This window comes from Prionailurus bengalensis, chromosome A3 (genome assembly GCF_016509475.1).
Source record: "Prionailurus bengalensis isolate Pbe53 chromosome A3, Fcat_Pben_1.1_paternal_pri, whole genome shotgun sequence".
In the NCBI taxonomy this organism is placed as follows: Eukaryota; Metazoa; Chordata; class Mammalia; order Carnivora; family Felidae; genus Prionailurus; species Prionailurus bengalensis.
In genome coordinates this window covers 15,766,378-15,785,265 of record NC_057354.1, presented here as the reverse complement: position 1 = coordinate 15,785,265, position 18,888 = coordinate 15,766,378, and the positions used below count along the sequence as shown (strand labels likewise).

Genomic DNA, 18,888 nt, shown 5'->3' with positions numbered 1-18,888 from the left:
AGCCCGACGTGGGCTTGAGCTCATGAATGTTGAGATCTTGACTTGAGCTGAAGTTGGCCGCCTAACCGTCTGAGCCACCCAGGTGCCCTTAAATTTTTTTTTAACGTCTATTTACTTTTGAGAGAGAGAGAGAGAGGGACACAGCATGAGGTGGGGAGGGGCAGAGAGAGAGAGAGGGAGACACAGAATCTGAAGCAGGCTCTAGGCTCTGAGCTGTCAGCACAGAGCCCAACGTAGGGCTCCAACACTTGCACCATGAAATCATGACCTGAGCCAAAGTCAGATGCTTAACTGACTGAGCCACGCAGGCACCCCAAGCAATGGATTTTAAACGTTTAAAATAGGATTTGGTTTTCTCCTCTTACCCAGCATGTTCACAAATTAACTTCTGTATCCTACTAAAGAGAATAATCTCTGTGGAAGATATTCGCTCTTACTGTGATTGCTGGAATAAAAGCTAGGAGTCGTGGGTTTAATTCAGGTTCAGTTGCTCATCCAGTAGTAAAGAACACAACGACCCTGTTCTTGTGCTAGTACATTTTTTTGTAGGGCAACAAAAAAGCCACCTGATGGTAACTAGAAAAGAAATCCCAGATAGTGATAATTTATTTGAAGGAATGGACTGGTGGAGGGTGCTTGGGGAGCTACTTGGGGTCCACAGTCCACACAGAAGCCACGGTTTACCTCCACAAGTGGAGCTACTTGGAGGTCCACTTGGGGAGTGGACAGCTGAGAAAGGCCTCTTAGGGAGGTAGCGTTTAAAGTAAAACTTGAGGGTTGCCTGGGGGGCTCAGTTGGTTGAGCATCTGACTCTTGATTTTGGCTCAGGCCATGATCTCTGGGTCATGGGATCAAACCCCCTATGTCCGGCTCTGTGCTGAATGTGGAGCCTGGTTAAGATTCTGTCTCTCTCCCTCTGCCCCTCTCCCCCATTAGCACTCTCTTTCTCTTTCTCTCTCAGAAAAAGAACATTCTAGGTAGGGGAATAAGCAATGCAGAGATCCTGAGGCTAGAACGGGTTTGGCACATAAAGAAGGCCACTGTGAGTGGAGGGAGAACTGTAGGAGATGAGGTGAGACAGGTGAGCGGGCCTGGATTATGTTGGGATTGTCCACAACGATAATGAGTTTGACTTTTATCGGGGTACCATAGGAAACCATTGCCAGCTTCTAAGCAAGTGAGGAGCCATCTGATTTACATTTTAGAAGATAAACCGTGGCTTCTGTGTGGACTGTGAATGGATAAAAGTAAAAGCAGGGGACATCTTAGCCTTTAGTTTTTTTGTTGTTGTTGTTTTGTTTTGTTTTAATAAGAGAAACAGGAATAATACCTATATTAAATATTTGCAGAATTGTGAAAATTAATTTAAATATATGAAAGTACTTTGTAAATCGTGAGGTGCTGTATGTAAGATAGGAATAATTTGTTTTTATTTTTAATTTTCTTATTTTTAATTTATTTATTTTTAAAGTTTACTTATTTTGAGAGAGAGAGAGTAAGCAGGGGAGCAACAGAGCGAGAGTGAGACAGAGAATCCCAAGCAGGCTCTGCACCGTCAGCATAGAGCCCAATACAGGGCTTGAACTCACAGACCTAAGGATTGTGATGTGAGCTAAAATCAAGAGTCTGCTGTTTAACCAACCGAGCCACCCAGGCGCCCCAAGATGGGAATATTTTAAGACTCAGTTGTATCCTCAAAAAATTAAAACTGAAATTACCCTATAATTCAGTAATCACACTACTGGGTATTTACCCAAAGAATACAAAAACTAATGCAAAGGGATATATGCACCCCTGTGTTTATTGCGGCATTATTTACAATAGTCCAATCATGGAAGCAGCCCAAGTGTCCATCATAGATGAATGGATAAAGAAGATATGTGTGTGTGTGTGTACACATACAAATATTATTTAGCTGTAAAAAAATGAAATATTGCCATTTGCCACAACATGGATGGATCTAAAGTGTATAATGCTAAATGAAATAAGCCAGTTAGACAAATACCATATAATTTCACTCATATGTGGAATTTAAGAAACAAAGCAAATGAACAACAACAACAAAAACAAACCAGAAACAGACTCTGTTAAGAGAGAATAAATAGATGGTTATCAGAGGGGAGCCAGGTGGGGGGATGGGTAAAATAGGTGATGGGAATTAAGAGGACACTTAACCCTGATGAGCACAGAGTAATGTATGGAACTGTCTAATCTATTGTACACCTGAAACTAATATAGCATCATGTTTACCCTGGAATTAAACTAGTAATAATTAAAAAAATAAAAATAAAACTTAGTTGTAACTTTTGGATTATCTATACAAGTATATCCTTTTCTTAATTTATATTATTCAGAGTTAGTGTGTTTTTCTGATCAAATAGCAAGTTCTTTAGGTAGGAATAATATCCAGCAATATGATAAAGAAGTCCCAAAGCTTGAATAACTTATTGAATTAAAAATTGGATTCCAAGCTTTCTTATATGCAGCATTAAGTTACTTTGTTTCAGGTATTTTGAAAAAATCCAAAACTAATTTGATGGTGAATTTGATGTTTTAATATTAATTTATTGTGTTTATGTAATTTTTAGCTATTAAGCTCTGATCTTTAATTATAGCATGTTATTTTGTAAAATGTTTTAACTCTGTCTTGTCCAGTATGATAGTCACTACCTACATGTGGTCACTGAGAATTTTATTTTATTTTTTTTATTTTTTATTTTTTTTTGCTTTTTTTTTTTTATGAAATTTATTGACAAATTGGTTTCCATACAACACCCAGTGCTCATCCCAAAAGGTGCCCTCCTCAATACCCATCACCCACCCTCTCCTCCCTCCCACCCCCCATCAACCCTCAGTTTGTTCTCAGTTTTTAAGTCTCTTATGCTTTGGCTCTCTCCCATTCTAACCTCTTTTTTTTTTTTTTCCTTCCCCTCCCCCATGGGTTCCTGTTCAGTTTCTCAGGATCCACATAAGAGTGAAACCATATGGTATCTGTCTTTCTCTGTATGGCTTATTTCACTTAGCATCACACTCTCCAGTTCCATCCACGTTGCTACAAAAGGCCATATTTCATTTTTTCTCATTGCCACGTAATATTCCATTGTGTATATAAACCACAATTTCTTTATCCATTCATCAGTTGATGGACATTTAGGCTCTTTCCATAATTTGGCTATTGTTGAGAGTGCTGCTATGAACATTGGGGTACAAGTGGCCCTATGCATCAGTGCTCCTGTATCCCTTGGATAAATTCCTAGCAGTGCTATTGCTGGGTCATAGGGTAGGTCTATTTTTAATTTTCTGAGGAACCTCCACACTGCTTTCCAGAGCGGCTGTACCAATTTGCATTCCCACCAACAGTGCAAGAGGGTTCCCGTTTCTCCACATCCTCTCCAGCATCTATAGTCTCCTGATTTGTTCATTTTGGCCACTCTGACTGGCGTGAGGTGATACCTGAGTGTGGTTTTGATTTGTATTTCCCTGATAAGGAGCGACGCTGAACATCTTTTCATGTGCCTGTTGGCCATCTGGATGTCTTCTTTAGAGAAGTGTCTATTCATGTTTTCTGCCCATTTCTTCACTGGGTTATTTGTTTTTTGGGTGTGGAGTTTGGTGAGCTCTTTATAGATTTTGGATACTAGCCCTTTGTCCGATATGTCATTTGCGAATATCTTTTCCCATTCCGTTGGTTGCCTTTTAGTTTTGTTGGTTGTTTCCTTGGCTGTGCAGAAGCTTTTTATCTTCATAAGGTCCCAGTAATTCACTTTTGCTTTTAATTCCCTTGCCTTTGGGGATGTGTCGAGTAAGAGATTGCTACGGCTGAGGTCAGAGAGGTCTTTTCCTGCTTTCTCCTCTAAGGTTTTGATGGTTTCCTGTCTCACATTTAGGTCCTTTATCCATTTTGAGTTTATTTTTGTGAATGGTGTGAGAAAGTGGTCTAGTTTCAACCTTCTGCATGTTGCTGTCCAGTTCTCCCAGCACCATTTGTTAAAGAGGCTGTCTTTTTTCCATTGGATGTTCTTTCCTGCTTTGTCAAAGATGAGTTGGCCATACATTTGTGGGTCTAGTTCTGGGGTTTCTATTCTATTCCATTGGTCTATGTGTCTGTTTTGGTGCCAATACCATGCTGTCTTGATGATGACAGCTTTGTAGTAGAGGCGTCACTGAGAATTTTAAATGTGGTTAGTCTGAATTGAGAAGTGTTGTAAGTATAAAATACCAGATTTGGAAGAATTATTACAAAAAGGAAGAATGTAAAAAAAATTTACATTGTTTATATATTGATTACATGTTGAAATGATAATATTTTGGATAAATATGGTTAAGTAAAATATATTATCACAGTTAATTTGGGGGTGCCTGGTTGGCCCAGTTGGAGTGAAGAGTGACTCTTCATCTTGGAGTCATGAGTTCAAGCCCCATGTTAGGTGTTAGAGATTATTAAAAAAACAAACTTAAAAAAATTAATTTTGCTTTTTTTTTTTAAATGTGGCTATTAGAAATTTAAAATTTTTATTTGTGGCTCACATTATATTGCTCCCTTACCTGATTAGCTCAATTCATTAGAATAAGTGATCCGTAAACAGGTCACATGCACTTTGTTCTCTTCAGCTACGGGAGGTACCTAAACTCTAGTTTGCAGCCTTTGCCAATAGTGTTTGCTTGGGCTGCAGTGAGAGAGCTCTGTCGCTTGTTAGCTTTGTGACCTTTGAAACAAATGACTTGTTTGTGCTTCAGTGTCTTTATCTACAAAATGGTGATGGTGATGATGATGATAGTACCTATTTCATGTGATTCTTATAAGGATTTAATGAGATTACAAAAACAGTGCCTGCCATAGAGTAAATGCTTAATAATGGTTAGCCTTTTTTAATTTTATTAGCAGTGTCTGGCTCTTTTTTTTTTTTTTTCAATGTTTATTTATTTTTGAGAAAGAGAGTGTGTGTGAGCGGGAGAGGGGCAGAGTGGGGACGGGAACAGAAGATCTGAAGCGGGCCCCGTGCTGATAGTAGAGAACCAGACGCGGGGCTTGAACCCACGAACTGTGAGATCATGACCTGAACTGAAGTCGGAAACCTAACTCACTGAGCCACCCAGGTGCCCCAGGCAGCGTCTGGCTCTCAATTGATGCTTATTAACTATTTGTTGATTGATTGATAGCATAGTAGTTATTAAGCCATGTGCATTCTTCCATGCCTTATATCATTTGATTTTCCTGACATTCTTGAAGAAAGGTAATAGTCCTGTTTTATAGACTGAGGAACTGGGACCAAGGGAGGTTCCAGAACTTGCTTAAGTCACACAGCTAGAATGTAGAGCCATGGGGAAAAACTAGGTCTTCCTAATCCCCAGTCCCGTGTTTGTTGCAACACACAGCCTACTGTCTTCTTGTGTGAGTTGTTAAAATGGAGACTGAGAGTTTGTTGATGGATTGTGTTTGTTTAGCACTGGATCTGCACAACATCAGCATGGGACTGGGCCGATCTTCTGTGTCGATCAGCATTCTTGCTTTCATTTATTCATCATCATTCAGCAAATACTTTTTCAGGACCTGCTATGTGTCACGTGCCTTTCTTGGTGCTAAGGTTATAATAGTAAACAAATCAAAGACATTTTAAAATGGAGTTTACATTCCTAATAGGAAATACATCACAGAGTAGGTATACAAATAACGTGTAATACGACAGTTGGGGATAATGCTGTATTTACCGGTAAGATAGGATAAAGGGGTAGAGAATGACCTAGGAATGGAGGGAGCTGGGGAAGGCCTTTCTGACTTCCTGGATGAAGAGCATGGTAGGTAGAGAGAACATCAGATGAATAGTCCCAGAAGTTGAAGTTTGCTTTGAGTGTTTGAAGAATAGCAAGGAAGGGTACGTGGCTGAAACAGAATGAGCAAGGTAGAAAGTAAGTAGAGGAGGAAGGTAGCTGGGAACCAGATCATGGAAGACTTTGGTGAGGACTGGTTTTAATTTTGAGTGACTTAGGAAGCCATTGGAGGGTTCTGAGCAGATCTGGCTTGCATTTTAAAAGGCTCATTATGGCACGCTGCCATGTGGAAAATACGTTGTTGAGGGTCAAGGGCGGAAGCAGTGAGACCAGTTAGGACCAGCAGTGAGACCATTGAGGAAATAATTCAGGCAGGACTTGCGGTTGACTTGGACCAGGGTGATGACAAGAGGATATGTTTGGATATATTTTGAAGATAGGAAGGAGCTAGGGACGACCTCAAGGTTTTTGTCCAGAGCAATTGAAACTGTCTTTTACTGAGAGAAGACTAGGAGGAATAGATCAGGTTGGGTGGGTGGTATGGAGAGGCCTGGGGGCGGTAGGAATAAATAAAGAATTTGATTTTGACTGTTATGTTTATGAGGCTTGTTCGGTATTCAGTTGGAGATGCTGTGTAGGCAGATATGTGAATCTGATGTCTGGGGAGAGATGGGACAGGAAATACCACTTTAGAAGTGGTTAGTGGAGAGATGGTACAAGCTGTCCAATGTTGTGACAGGTTGAGTAAGATCTTATATTCTAGGATGGGAGCTTCGATCTAATTTTTCCCCTTGATGTAAACTGATGGCATTTTAACCTTTCATTCTTTTTTTTTCCCCCAGTTAACAGAAGATGAAATAGCTACAATATTACAGTCAACACTAAAGGGACTGGAATACCTTCATTTTATGAGAAAAATACACCGAGATATCAAGGCAGGAAATATTTTGCTGAATACAGAAGGACATGCAAAACTTGCAGATTTTGGGGTAGCGGGTCAACTTACAGTAAGTAGAAATGTTACTTGTCTTGGTAACTTTCAGCTCTGTCCTGAGAAGGAATTCCTGTTATTTAGGTATTTAAAAAAAAATTTTTTTTAATGTTTATTTATTTTGAGAGAGGGAGAGTGCTAGTGGGGGAGGAGCAGAGAGAGAGGGAGACAGAGTCCAAAGCAGGCTCCAGGTTCTGAGCTGTCGGCACAGAGCCTGACATGGGGCTCAAACTCATGAGCTGTGAGATCATGACCTGAGCCAAAGTTGGATACTCAACAGGCTGAGCCACCCAGGCACCCGTAGGTACTTTTTAAATACAATACTTAATTTCATTGTATTCATAAAAAGTTTATAAAAGGTGCCAATAAAATTACAAAAGAGCTAGTAGGTTACTTCAGATCCTTTCCTGGGGTTCAGGTCCTGGATTTTAACTTTGATAAAAATAAAAGCTAAAACAAGAAATGATAAGAGTAGAAGTTTGAATTCTGTTCATCATCATATTTATAAAAGGAAGAAAAATTCAATCCAAACTGCTTTCCTTGAATAAGACATAGCATCATGTCAACCAGGAAGCATTTGGCAGTTTTTTTACTGAAAACAGTCTTCGTTTGGTTCCAGGATACAGCCTTTTGATTCTCCTCCTACGTCACCGGTGTATGGCAATGAAAAAACCATGGTTTCAAAACAGGAAATGTAGAATTACCTGATTTTGAAAAATACCTAAGTGTATATGAAGTATATATAGGAAAACAGAAACAGTTCTGGACAGATATGTACTAAAATTGGCAGCAACAACATTATACATCAAACAATTTTCTTGGGCGGCAGAAAAAATTTTTTTTGCTTGTTTGTTTAGAGCTGGTATTAGGTCGAGTTTTCTGGTTTTTTTGTCTTGTTTTGTTTTTTGTTTTTAAATCTTCCTGAATTATGTTAGGGAGTTTAATAGGTATTGCAATGGCACAGAAATTGCTTTGATGTTTGAAAAGCAAAATCAGAAACTTATTCCATATTGTGATTTCTGGGTCTTTCAAAAGATTTTGTTGTTAACACATAAAGTCCTTCTAGGGAACAATTTATTCTTCCAACTGTAGTATATAAATGTGTCCATTTTCGGGCCTCCTGGCTGGCTCGGTCTGTGGAGCATGCAACTCTTTTTTTTTTTTTTAATGTTTATTTATTTTTGAGAGAGAGAGAGACAGAGTACCAGCAGGGGAGGGGCAGAGAGAGAGGGAGACACAGAATCCAAAGCAGGCTCCAGGCTCTGAGCTGTCAGCACAGAACCATGAGATCACGACCTGAGCTGAAGTCGGGCACCCCTAGAGCATGCAACTCTTAATCTTAGGGTCGTGAGTTCAAGCCCCACATTAGGCATGGAGCCTACTTAAAATAAATAAATAAATAAATAAATAAATAAATAAATAAATAAATAAGTTAATTAAAAAATGAATGAATTTAAAAATGTCCATTTTCCTTCATATTTGCCAATACTGAATGAGAAATAAATTGTATCTTTTTAATCATTTTGAAACTATTTTTACATTTGACAACTGGCCATTTACAGTTCTTCTTTTGTAAGTTAACTCTTCATCTTAATTGTTGGTTGGGGGCCCCGGTGGCTCAGTTGGTTAAGCATCTGACTTGAGTTTGGTTCAGGTCATGATCTCATAGTTCATGGGATCAAGTCCCATGTTGGGCTGTGCAATCAGGTGTGGAGCCTGATTGGGGTCTTTCTCTCCTTCTCTCTCGGCCTCTCCCCTGCTTGTGCTCTCTCTCAAAATAAATAAATAAACATGAAAAAAAATCCATTTGCTAGGGGTACCTGGGTGACCTCGTTGGTTGGGCATCTGACTCTTAATCTCAGCTCAGTTCTTTTTTAAAAATTTATTTAAAATAATTTTTTTAAGCTTATTTATTTTGAGAGAGAGAGAAAGTGAGAGAGAGGCAGAGAGGGAGAGAGAGAGAATCCCAAGCAGGCTCTGCACTGTCAGCACAGGGCCGGATGCGGGGCTCAATCTTGTAGTTGGACACTTAACTGATGAGCGACCCAGACTCCATGCTGAGAGCCTGCTTGGGATTCTCTCTCTCCCTCTCTCTCTTTCTGTCCCTCTCCGGCTCATGCTGTCTCTCAAAATAAACAAACTTTAGGGGCGCCTGAGTGGCTCAGTCAGTTAAGTGTCCGACTTCAGCTCAGGGCACGATCTCACGGTCCGTGAGTTCGAGCCCCACGTCGGGCTCTGGGCTGATGGCTCAGAGCCTGGAGCCTGCTTCCGGTTCTGTGTCTCCCTCTCTCTCTGCCCCTCCCCCATTCATGCTCTGTCTCTCTCTGTTTCAAAAATAAATAAACGTTAAAAAAAAAAAACCAAAATAAACTTTAAAACAAAAAACGATAAACCAAAACTAAAAACAAATATTTGTTAAAATTGTGAATCCTTTGTTATATATGTTGAAACGTGTTTTTGTAGTTTGCTAGTTGCCTTTTTACTTTGATTATGGTTTTTCTTTAAGCACTGAAGTTTCCAAATTTTACATAGGGAAATCCACCTCCCTTTTATGTTATGCTTTCTGCCTTTGATGCCATCCTTTAAGAGTCCTTTTCTGCTTCAACATTCTAGAACTGTCCATCTATACTTTCTTTTAGTACTTTCTTTAGTACCGACCCAGACCGATTTTGGTTTTTGTATTTAAATTTTCAACGTGTTTGAACTTCCTTTGGTGAAAAGTATAAGTTAGGAAATTAAGTGTAGAGCGTTAGAAATGACTAGCCAGACTCCCACTGCTTTTTTTAGTCCTTTGGTTGGTAGTTTGGAATGACATTTTAATCATATCTCAAGCTTTATGTATATGTGTGTATGTGTGCCTGTGTGTACACACACATAAATACACATACGTTGCCATAGTCGGTTTCTGGACTTGATACTTTCCCTTGTTATGCTACTGCATTAATGTAACTTTGTAATACAGATCAAGCTGGGTTAGTATCCACTCATTACTCTTTAGTTTTTAAAAAATTTCTAGATATCCAAATACTTATTTCTAAATAATGAGTATTTCAAGGATATAATCCTTGAAAACAACTTTGACTACCACCATTTGAAAACTGCAAATTTAGGTTTCAAACCAAAGGAAATGACTAAGCAATAAGTTAGTTCCTGTGCTAGTTTTTTGCATAGGACTCACAAAGTGTGATCGATTTAACAATACTGCTGTCATTTGCTCCTCACTGGCATAGCCTAAGTGAGGTCACAGGCATTTCAGAAGGAACATGAGTGATGGTGATGGGAAGTCCTGATGCACATTTAGTTCTGTTTAAAATCCTTCTCTTCCTAAATGCAGGATCCCAAAAAGGTTCTCTTTCATTAAGGCCAGGCCATTCTGGGGAAGTATGAGATTAGTTACTTGCCCATGTGTGCTACATTCATATATTTTTCTTTAAGCCCCAAACTGAGACTTTTTCTATGTGTACATTATATTTTATAGAATATATGTACATGGAAAGAAAAATTACATATGTACATAAACAACACACGATTTTTCTTTCGTTTCTTGATTGTACACGGACTGCACGCTCATGTAAACCATCAGAGTGTTACAGAAGTAGATGGGATGGAAAGTAAGCGTTCTTCGTCCTTCCTTCATGATTCCACCTTCTAGATGTAACTGTTGCTAATAGTTTGGTGTGTGTTGAAATTTTTCATTTGCTATCCATATAGCAACAGTATTTATTATTGTTTGCTGTTTTATTGTTGTGATCATTAGTTTTCTTTTACAGAAACAAGGCTATATTACATATAATTTTGCAATCTAAATTTCTAGCTTTACAATGTATTTTCCATACCAGGAAATATGTGTCTCCTTTTTAATAAATTGTATGGATATTTATTGTTTTTAATTAGGTGGTCTTTTTGAGTTGTTTCCATTTTCTCCCCCCCCCCCCCCATTACAAATATTTCTCCAACATTTGTGCCTGTATCTTAGGGTACCTACACATAGGATACATTTTTAGAAAAAGATTCGGCTCGAAGGATATGGACATTTAACTTCATAAATATTGCTAAATTGCTTACACAACATTATACCAATTTATACCCTGGTAACACTGTATTTCAGTGCCTGTTGTTTTTCTATGCTGTTTCAGCACTGGTTATTATTTCTTTAAATGTTTGTCAACCTTATTCTAGTACTTGATTGTTTTTTTTGTGTGTTTTTGTTTGTGTGTGTGTGTGTGTGTGTGTGTGTGTGTGTGTGTTTTACAGTTTATTTATTGAGAGAGAAAGCAAGCACGTGTGCAAGGTGGGGAGGGGCAGAGAGAAAGGGAGAGAAAGAATCCTAAACAGGCTCTGCGCGGTCAGCACAGAGGCTGACGTGGGGCTCAATCTCATGAACTGTGAGATCATGACTTGAGCCGATATCAAGAGTCAACGTTTAACCAACTGGGCCAGGTTGGTTACCTGTGTGTGTGTTTTAAAAATTTTTTTTAGCGTTTATTTTTTGAGAGACAGAGTGTGAACAGGGGAGGGGCACAGAGAGAGGGAGACACAGTATTCAAAGCAGGCTCCAGGCTCTGAGCTGTCAGCACAGAGCCTGATGCAGGGCTCAAATTCACGAACACAGATCATGACCTGAGCCGAGGTCAGTTGCTTAACCAACTAAGCCACCCAGGCGCCCCTGTGTGTGTGTTTTAATAATTGAGAATCTTTTATGTTTCCAACTCATTTGAATTTCTTTTGTGACTTGCCCAATCATGCCTTGAGTATGGTTTTTATATGTATTCCAAGTATAAGACATTTCTTGTTGGAAAAGTCTCTTTTTCTCTCAGTAGTTTTAATGCTTAGTGTTGATCTCTATTCTTTTCTGTTTTAGGATACGATGGCCAAACGAAATACAGTGATAGGAACACCATTTTGGATGGCTCCAGAAGTGATTCAAGAAATTGGATACAACTGTGTGGCAGACATCTGGTCATTGGGAATAACAGCTATAGAAATGGCTGAGGGAAAGCCCCCATATGCTGACATCCATCCAATGAGGGTAAGGAGATGGACAAAACCAGTAGGGTGGTTAGCTACTGGTCGTCTTTAGAAAGTTAAATGGCTTACTTGATTAGGTACCAAACAGTAAATGAATTAATTGTATATAATTGATAAGTGGCAGTCTAGACTCCACTAATCAGTTCAAGTCACTAATCAGTTCAAGTGTGATCCATCCCCTCCATACCAGAGGTTGTGTATTGATAGCTGTCTGGAAGGACGTAGGTCACAGAAATGCAATGTATATTTTTTAATAGTTTAGTTGCTCGTATTTTAACATAACATTAACTGGAACCGAGTGGTGGTCCCCTCATTTATACAGGGCATGGGCTTTCTACTTTATCAGTCTCCATGATTCCCTAGTCACCAAGTATCCTTTGTCCCTTATCACAGTGTTTTCTCTGTTTTTCTCATAGTAATATTAAGAGGAAAGCAAACTATTTTTTTGATGTCATGTCCCTAGCACCCAGCCTGATTGATTTGTTGTCTTTTTCCTGCCTGAGCCTCAGAGGTATTTACATGTGTAAGTTGTGGTTTGGAGATCCCCAGACTCTCCTCATCAGAGGCTCTGTCCTTTGCAGCTTCCATGGGCTTCTAGAGTAGTAAGGGCCCATCGGTGCAGTCTTCACCGAAACTATCAGTGTGACACCCTCAGGGGTTTGCAGGCTATTCCCAGCCAGGCCCCTCATCACAGCACTGTTAAGAGGTCTTGATCATGCCTGGGGCGCCTGGGTGGCTCAGTGGGTTAAGTGTCCAACTTCAGCTCAGGTCGTGATCTCACAGTTGGTGAGTTCGAGCCCCACGTTGGGCTCTGTGCTGACAGCTGGGAGCCTGGAGCCTGCTTCAGATTCTGTGTCTCCCCTTCTCTCTGCCCCTCTCCCACTTGTGCTCTGTCTCTCTCTCTCTCTCAAAATAAACATTTAAAAACTTAAAAAAAAAAAAAAGGCCTTGATCCTGCCTTCCTCAGGGGTTCCATAGTCCTCTCACCATACGTCCCAACTCCGCTCTCCCTCTTCTTAGTACTTCTATTAAAAGACTTAACAGTTTGTAAAATGTAAAAATGCTCTCAGGTCTTGCCTTTTTATTTTGAAAGGCAGTATACAGTGGTTAACAAAACTCCAAAAAGCTTGCTGGATATTGGAGGTCGAGGAGACAGGAATACATATGAAAGAGGGAGAGGGAGAGAGAGCTATATTAACTTCTCTAATTGTCATACTTCCTCCTTTGAGACACTTAGACTTCAGCTGGGATTTGGTTGGGCTTATCAATGGAGAAGAGGAAAATGTTTCAAACTTTAAATGTATCTCTAGTCATATTTTAATTAGTACATCACTTTTATTTTACCAAAAACAATTTTTTTTTAACCTAGGCGATCTTCATGATTCCCACCAACCCCCCTCCTACATTTCGAAAGCCAGAACTGTGGTCCGATAACTTCATGGATTTCGTGAAGCAGTGTCTTGTAAAGAGCCCTGAGCAGAGAGCCACGGCCACTCAACTCCTACAGGTATGATGCTCCCTGAGATGCTGCCTCCCTCTGTTCCACTCTCCTGCTGGCCAAAGGGTGCTGCTAACCCACCTGCGTGGAGATGGTAAAGAAGTAGAAGACATTCCCTGCCTTCTAAGGAGCTTTGACTCTAACTGGGTAGAAAAGAATGTTAAATCATGGAACAAGATAACAATACCAGAAAACGGTGGGCTCTGCGGGGTCAGAGATGGGAACTGAGAGTGAGCACTGCCATTGTGCTGAGTGCTTTGCACATGTTGTGCCCTTTAATCATCACACATCCCCTGTGAGGGGAAGGTATTATTTCAGTTTTCTGGGGAAAGAATGGAAGCTTAGAGAGATTAGCTCATTTAGAGGCACTCAGCTGGGGAACAGCAGAGCCGAGACTAGAATCTGGGCCTTCTTAGTTCCAAAGCTCAAGTGCCTGCAAGTCTACCCAGTTCTGACAAGGACCTGAGATTAATGGTAGGTCCTCTTGTAGCTCATGACAGGAGGAGGTGACTTTGGGCTGGAGGTACCGGAACTGCTTCCCTGGAGCAGGTCGCCTCGGTGCGTGGGCCTTGCAGGACGGGTGGGGTTTGCAGGCAGTCTGCTCGGTGCTGAGGAGGTTGAATTCAGGTGTCAGACTGTCCAGGTTTGAATCGTGGCTCCCTGTTTACTAGCTTTATGACCATGAGAAGTGACGTGCCCTCTCTGTTGCTTTAGTTTTCTTATCTATGAGTGGAGACTAATTACCTGCCTCCTACCTACCTCACCTTCCTTGTGAAGATTAAGTGATATGTGTAACTTTGAACGAAGTTTCACATGTGTTAAAGGTAGAATGACGTGGAGGTGACAAATGTCTGTGGTTATTATTGGGCTGGGCCAGTGGTTTTCAGCCGTGGCAGACCCAGTGCCCCCTCTTTATAACGAATATGTGTATTTTTAGTACTCTCACTACTCTTCTGGAATGAAATTTGTAGATAATACAATCTGTTTATTCCCATAATTTAAAAAGGATTAGTATAAGGTGTATGATATAATGGAGAGATATAAAGGTAATAATTCATAAAATGTGTGGCAGTATAAAAAGAGGCTCCAGTTTGACTCAACTTGCAGACACAATGTAGCAGTTGAATACCTGTATCTAGCACCATAAGTGAGCTTAGATTTAAGAATGGTAACCGTTCCGTTCAGGCACTCCAGGAAAATGAATGGGTGGACACTACCATAAAAGTGATGTTAAATAATAACAGACCAGGCTTATTTGTATATGCTAAGAGGAGGGAAATGATCTTATAGATATTCCCAGTGGAGAGAACAAGGAAATATGATATTCTTGCAAATCAGCTGGACCTTAGTTCTAAGCATTGGCAAGTTCTTTCCTGCCGGGATGGGGTACTGATGAAGTTTTATGGAAAAGAAATCTTTTTTGCAACCCGTCACAGGCTGAGATGCACTTACAAAGTTCTTACAAAGACGTTAGAGACCATCTCCTCTGATGGGTGCTGGGGAATAGAGAATGGGTTATAAAGAGAAAGATGGGGACAGTGTCACAATGAGTTGGGGAGACAACAGGCAACGCCCCAAAGAGAATTTCCACATGTAACTTTCATAGCCTCATTTCCTAATGTTCTGTAAACACAAATAACAAAAAAGGTAGTATAAACACTAAAAAATTGAAGCAGCTTGTATAAATGAAATTCCACAATATCCCTGGGTTTCAGGTGTCTGTGCTGATTGGTATTTGGGCCTACACCTGTTCTGTATTTGTGACCTGTTTTAGTGTTTTTCTGCAGTAACCACACTTTTGCCCTAAAATCCCTTTTTACCTAAATATGTAGTTGAAAATACTATATAGTGCATTGTGTAGAGAGAATAAGCAGGATGAGTAAATTATCCAGTAATATTTAAACAATGTCTTTATGACATTTAAGCCCCCTCCAACATCATCTCTGGACTTTTTTTGCTTATCTCTTGAAAAAAATTTGTCAGTATTATTTACTAAAGTGCATATATACTCTAAGACGTTTGAAAGACATGCAGAATGTGCCACAGTTTGTTGCTGTGCAGGACTGGTCCCCGCTTTGAAGGATTGCCGGTGTCCCTCCTTCCCCTCATGTGCCATTGGTGTTCAAACACCAACTACAAGCTCCCGACACGTTTATAAAACTTCCTCTAGGGGGCAGTACCACCCCACTGAGAATATCTAGGTTTGGCAGAGAGAGAGGAGACTTTGTAGCCAGGCTAAAAAAGACAGCAAAGCCTGAAACCCTGGTCACAGTTATAAAGTGAGTGTGATTTCACGGCTGTTATGTTACCATAAAGAGAAAGATTAGATTCATCGATTCAGCAAATGTGATCGAGTGCCTACGGGGTGCCAGGCACCGTTTGGGCACGGGTGCCGTATAAACTGTCTCTTTTTGTGCTTTCAGCACCCGTTTGTCAAGAGTGCCAAAGGAGTGTCGATACTGCGGGACTTAATTAACGAGGCCATGGATGTGAAGCTGAAACGCCAGGAAGCCCAGCAGCGGGAGGTGGACCAGGACGATGAGGACAATTCAGTGAGTGGCAGGCATGCCGTGGGCCTCGGGCATTAATGCGTGTTATTTCGCAATTGCCAGGTCCAGTGGGACGAGTAGGAGATACCAGATCAGCCTGGAGCTGGGGACGCCGCTTGGCCGATTGTGCCCTGGCCTGACCCTGCGAAGGACTTGCTCTGTCTGTGCTTGTTCTTCTCGCGGTGCTTCCTAAGACATTTTCAAATTTTACTCTTTTGCCCCCACAGCATTTACTGAATTTGACTTTTTATTTGGGAAAGGGAATGCTTAGGTCGGAGACTTGGTCTTTTGTGCCCTTTTGGAGAATCAAAGATCTATACTAAATATGCAGATTTTATCCTCAGAGACTCCCTCCCAAGCCTGAGATTCCAAGGGTGTGCACCCCAGCTCCTTAGGTTACGTTGTAAAACCCTTAAGAAGGAGGGAGGAAGGGGTGAGGGAAGAGGGTCCTCCTTTTTTTTTTAATTTTTTAAATTTTTTTAAATGCTTATGTTTGAGAAAGAGAAGCAGAGACAGAGTGTGAGTCGGGGGAAGGGCAGAGAGACAGAATCCCAAGCAGGCTCCAGGCTCTGAGCTGTCAGCACAGAGCCCCACGTGGGGCTCGAACTCATGAACTATGAGGTCATGACCTGAGCCAAAGCCGGATGCTTAGCCAACTGAGCCACCCAGGCGCCCCATGAGGGCCCTCCTGGTTCGATATGCTGTCTCGCGTGGCTGACTTTAAGTTTCTCTTTGGTTAAATAAGAGTGCTCTCTGCTCTACAAGGTGTGGGTCTAGAACCCCAGTCGGCATCAAATCCAGAAATGCTTGCGTTGAGATGAGTAATAGTAATTCGAAGGATTCAGTCTTTTGATCCAGTTAGCCCAATTTGAGGTTTTGTCCTCCTCCAGGAAGAGGATGAGATGGACTCTGGCACGATGGTTCGAGCAGCAGGTGATGAGATGGGCACCGTCCGGGTGGCCAGCACAGTGACCGATGGAGCCAGCACTATGATCGAGCATGGGGACACGTTGCCGTCACAGCTGGGCACCATGGTGATCAACGCAGAGGATGAGGAAGAGGAAGGGACTATGAAAAGTAAGGCTCTGGTTAAATATACTCCCTTCTTGGACGTACCCTACACATTCCAGAGAAGATGGGTTCTCCTGGTCCACATGGGCTCAGCTCAAGTCACTTTCTGGTGGGGCGGGAGTGGGGGAAGGGGAAGGGGACAGCTGGCCTGCGGTGTCAGAGGCAAGAAAACGTCAGCAACGAGGAGGGACTTTCTTTCAAACCTGAATGGCCCTTTTCTCATTGAATGTTGTCATTTTCTCCTTTTTCCTTGATCCATGGAGGCAAGCACACATATTGTTTTGATGCATAATCAAAGTGTAATGAGATTCTGAGCTATTTAATATAGCTTCAGTGTATTTTCTATTTTCTGTGCATTTAACCCAGGTTTACCGATACTCAGTCAATACTTAGTCAGGATGACTGTACAACTGTGAAAGTCCTGTCAAATTCCTTCTAGTTGAAACCCACCTCTGCTTCACTTCTTATCCTGCTCATACTTTTTTGCCTGTGACTGAGGCCTGACACACGTTTTCTGCTCTCATCTCGGAGTGCTGTCCTCTCCCCTCCTCCTCACTTGTTTCCCTTCCCTTATTCTGTGCATCACAGACCAGCTCACAGAGGAAAGGAATTTGCGAGTACAAACAGTACTAATTGAATTCTGTATGCACTTTTTAGCCTGCACTTTGCACAGGTTTATTTATTTGTTTTCTAATTAGTTAATTTTTTAAAGGTTTTATTTTATTTATTTTTAAAAATATATTTATTTATTTTTGAGAGAGAGAGAGAGAGAGAGAGAGAGAGAGAGAGCGCGCACAAGCAGGGAAGGGGCCGAGAGGGAGGGAGACACAGAATCCGACGCAGGCACCACACTCTGAGCTGTCAGCACAGAGCCCGACGTGGCTCAAACTCACAACCCGTGACATCGTGATCTGAGCTGGAGTTGGTCGCCCACTGACTGAGCCACCCAGGCACCCCTAAAGATTTTATTCTTAAAAATCTCTACATCCAGTGTGGCACTCGAACTCATGATGCTGAGATCAAGAGTCGGATGCTCCACTGACTGAGCCAGTCAGGCACCCCATGAACTTTGCATAGGTTTAAAGCATTAAGGCTTTATAATCTTTTCATCATCTTTTTTCCCCCCCTTTCCTTCTTAAAGTTTAAAGGTCCTTCCTTTAAACCAGGGAGCAGCAAACTATGGTTCATGGGCCAAATCCGGCCTACCACCTGGTTTTGGCAATAAAGTTTTATTGGAACATGGCCATGTCCATTTGTTTACATATTGTCTGTGACTGCTTTGCACTATAGAGGCGGAGTGAGCAGTTGTGACAGAGGCCATCTGGCTCCCAAAGCCTGAAATGTTTGCTCTCTGGTTCTTTACAGACAGCAAAAGTTCTCTAACTCCTGCTCTAGACCCTCTGCTTCATGATTAATTCATTCAGTGAATTTTTCTTCCGTGCTGGATCCCAGGTCCTCAGCTGGGTGCTGAGAACACAGCAGGAAATGAAGAAACAGTCCTTGCCCCAAAGGAAATCATGGTTTAGTGTGGGAGATGGACCATTAATTACAATTCAGTGTATGAAATAATTTCTAAAGTAGAGGTAACCCAGGGGCTTGTCGAAACAGAGTGGAGGAGTATTTTATTTAATCTGGGCTGTGAAAAGGGTGGGTGGAGGTGTTCCAGCAGAGGGAGCAGCATACACAGAGGCCCTGAGGCGAGAGAGGGGTAGGTCAGTGCAGGGGAGCTGCGGCTGGTTGGCTGGTTCATCGGGACTGGAGCCAGCAGTTCTGGGACCGTGGGTCCCAGGCAGCCCCCTCTGCTTTCGGTGTCTCAGGTCTGTGTATTTATAATCCAGCCTCTGTTTACGAAGGGAAAGGTTTTCTTTTTTCTGTTTTGGGGCCGAGGCTTATTATCTGTGTTTGGATTCTGGTCAGAAGTATACAGGTGGTGAAAAGTAGTAATATTGTTGATGGATGTGTTAATTGGTATAACTTTCCTG

At 41.4% G+C, this 18,888-nt stretch overlaps 1 protein-coding gene across 1 annotated transcript in view; it reads left to right on the top strand.

Annotated features, from left to right (window-relative positions):
* Nucleotides 1–18,888, top strand: part of STK4 (serine/threonine kinase 4) — a 93,291-nt gene that overhangs the window by 15,136 nt on the left and 59,267 nt on the right. Inside the window, exons 5-9 of the mRNA XM_043602285.1 lie at nt 6,612–6,776; nt 11,622–11,789; nt 13,158–13,295; nt 15,710–15,838; nt 16,726–16,912. Of these exons, the coding sequence (XP_043458220.1) occupies nt 6,612–6,776; nt 11,622–11,789; nt 13,158–13,295; nt 15,710–15,838; nt 16,726–16,912 (787 nt within the window). The remainder of the gene's footprint in view (nt 1–6,611; nt 6,777–11,621; nt 11,790–13,157; nt 13,296–15,709; nt 15,839–16,725; nt 16,913–18,888) is intronic.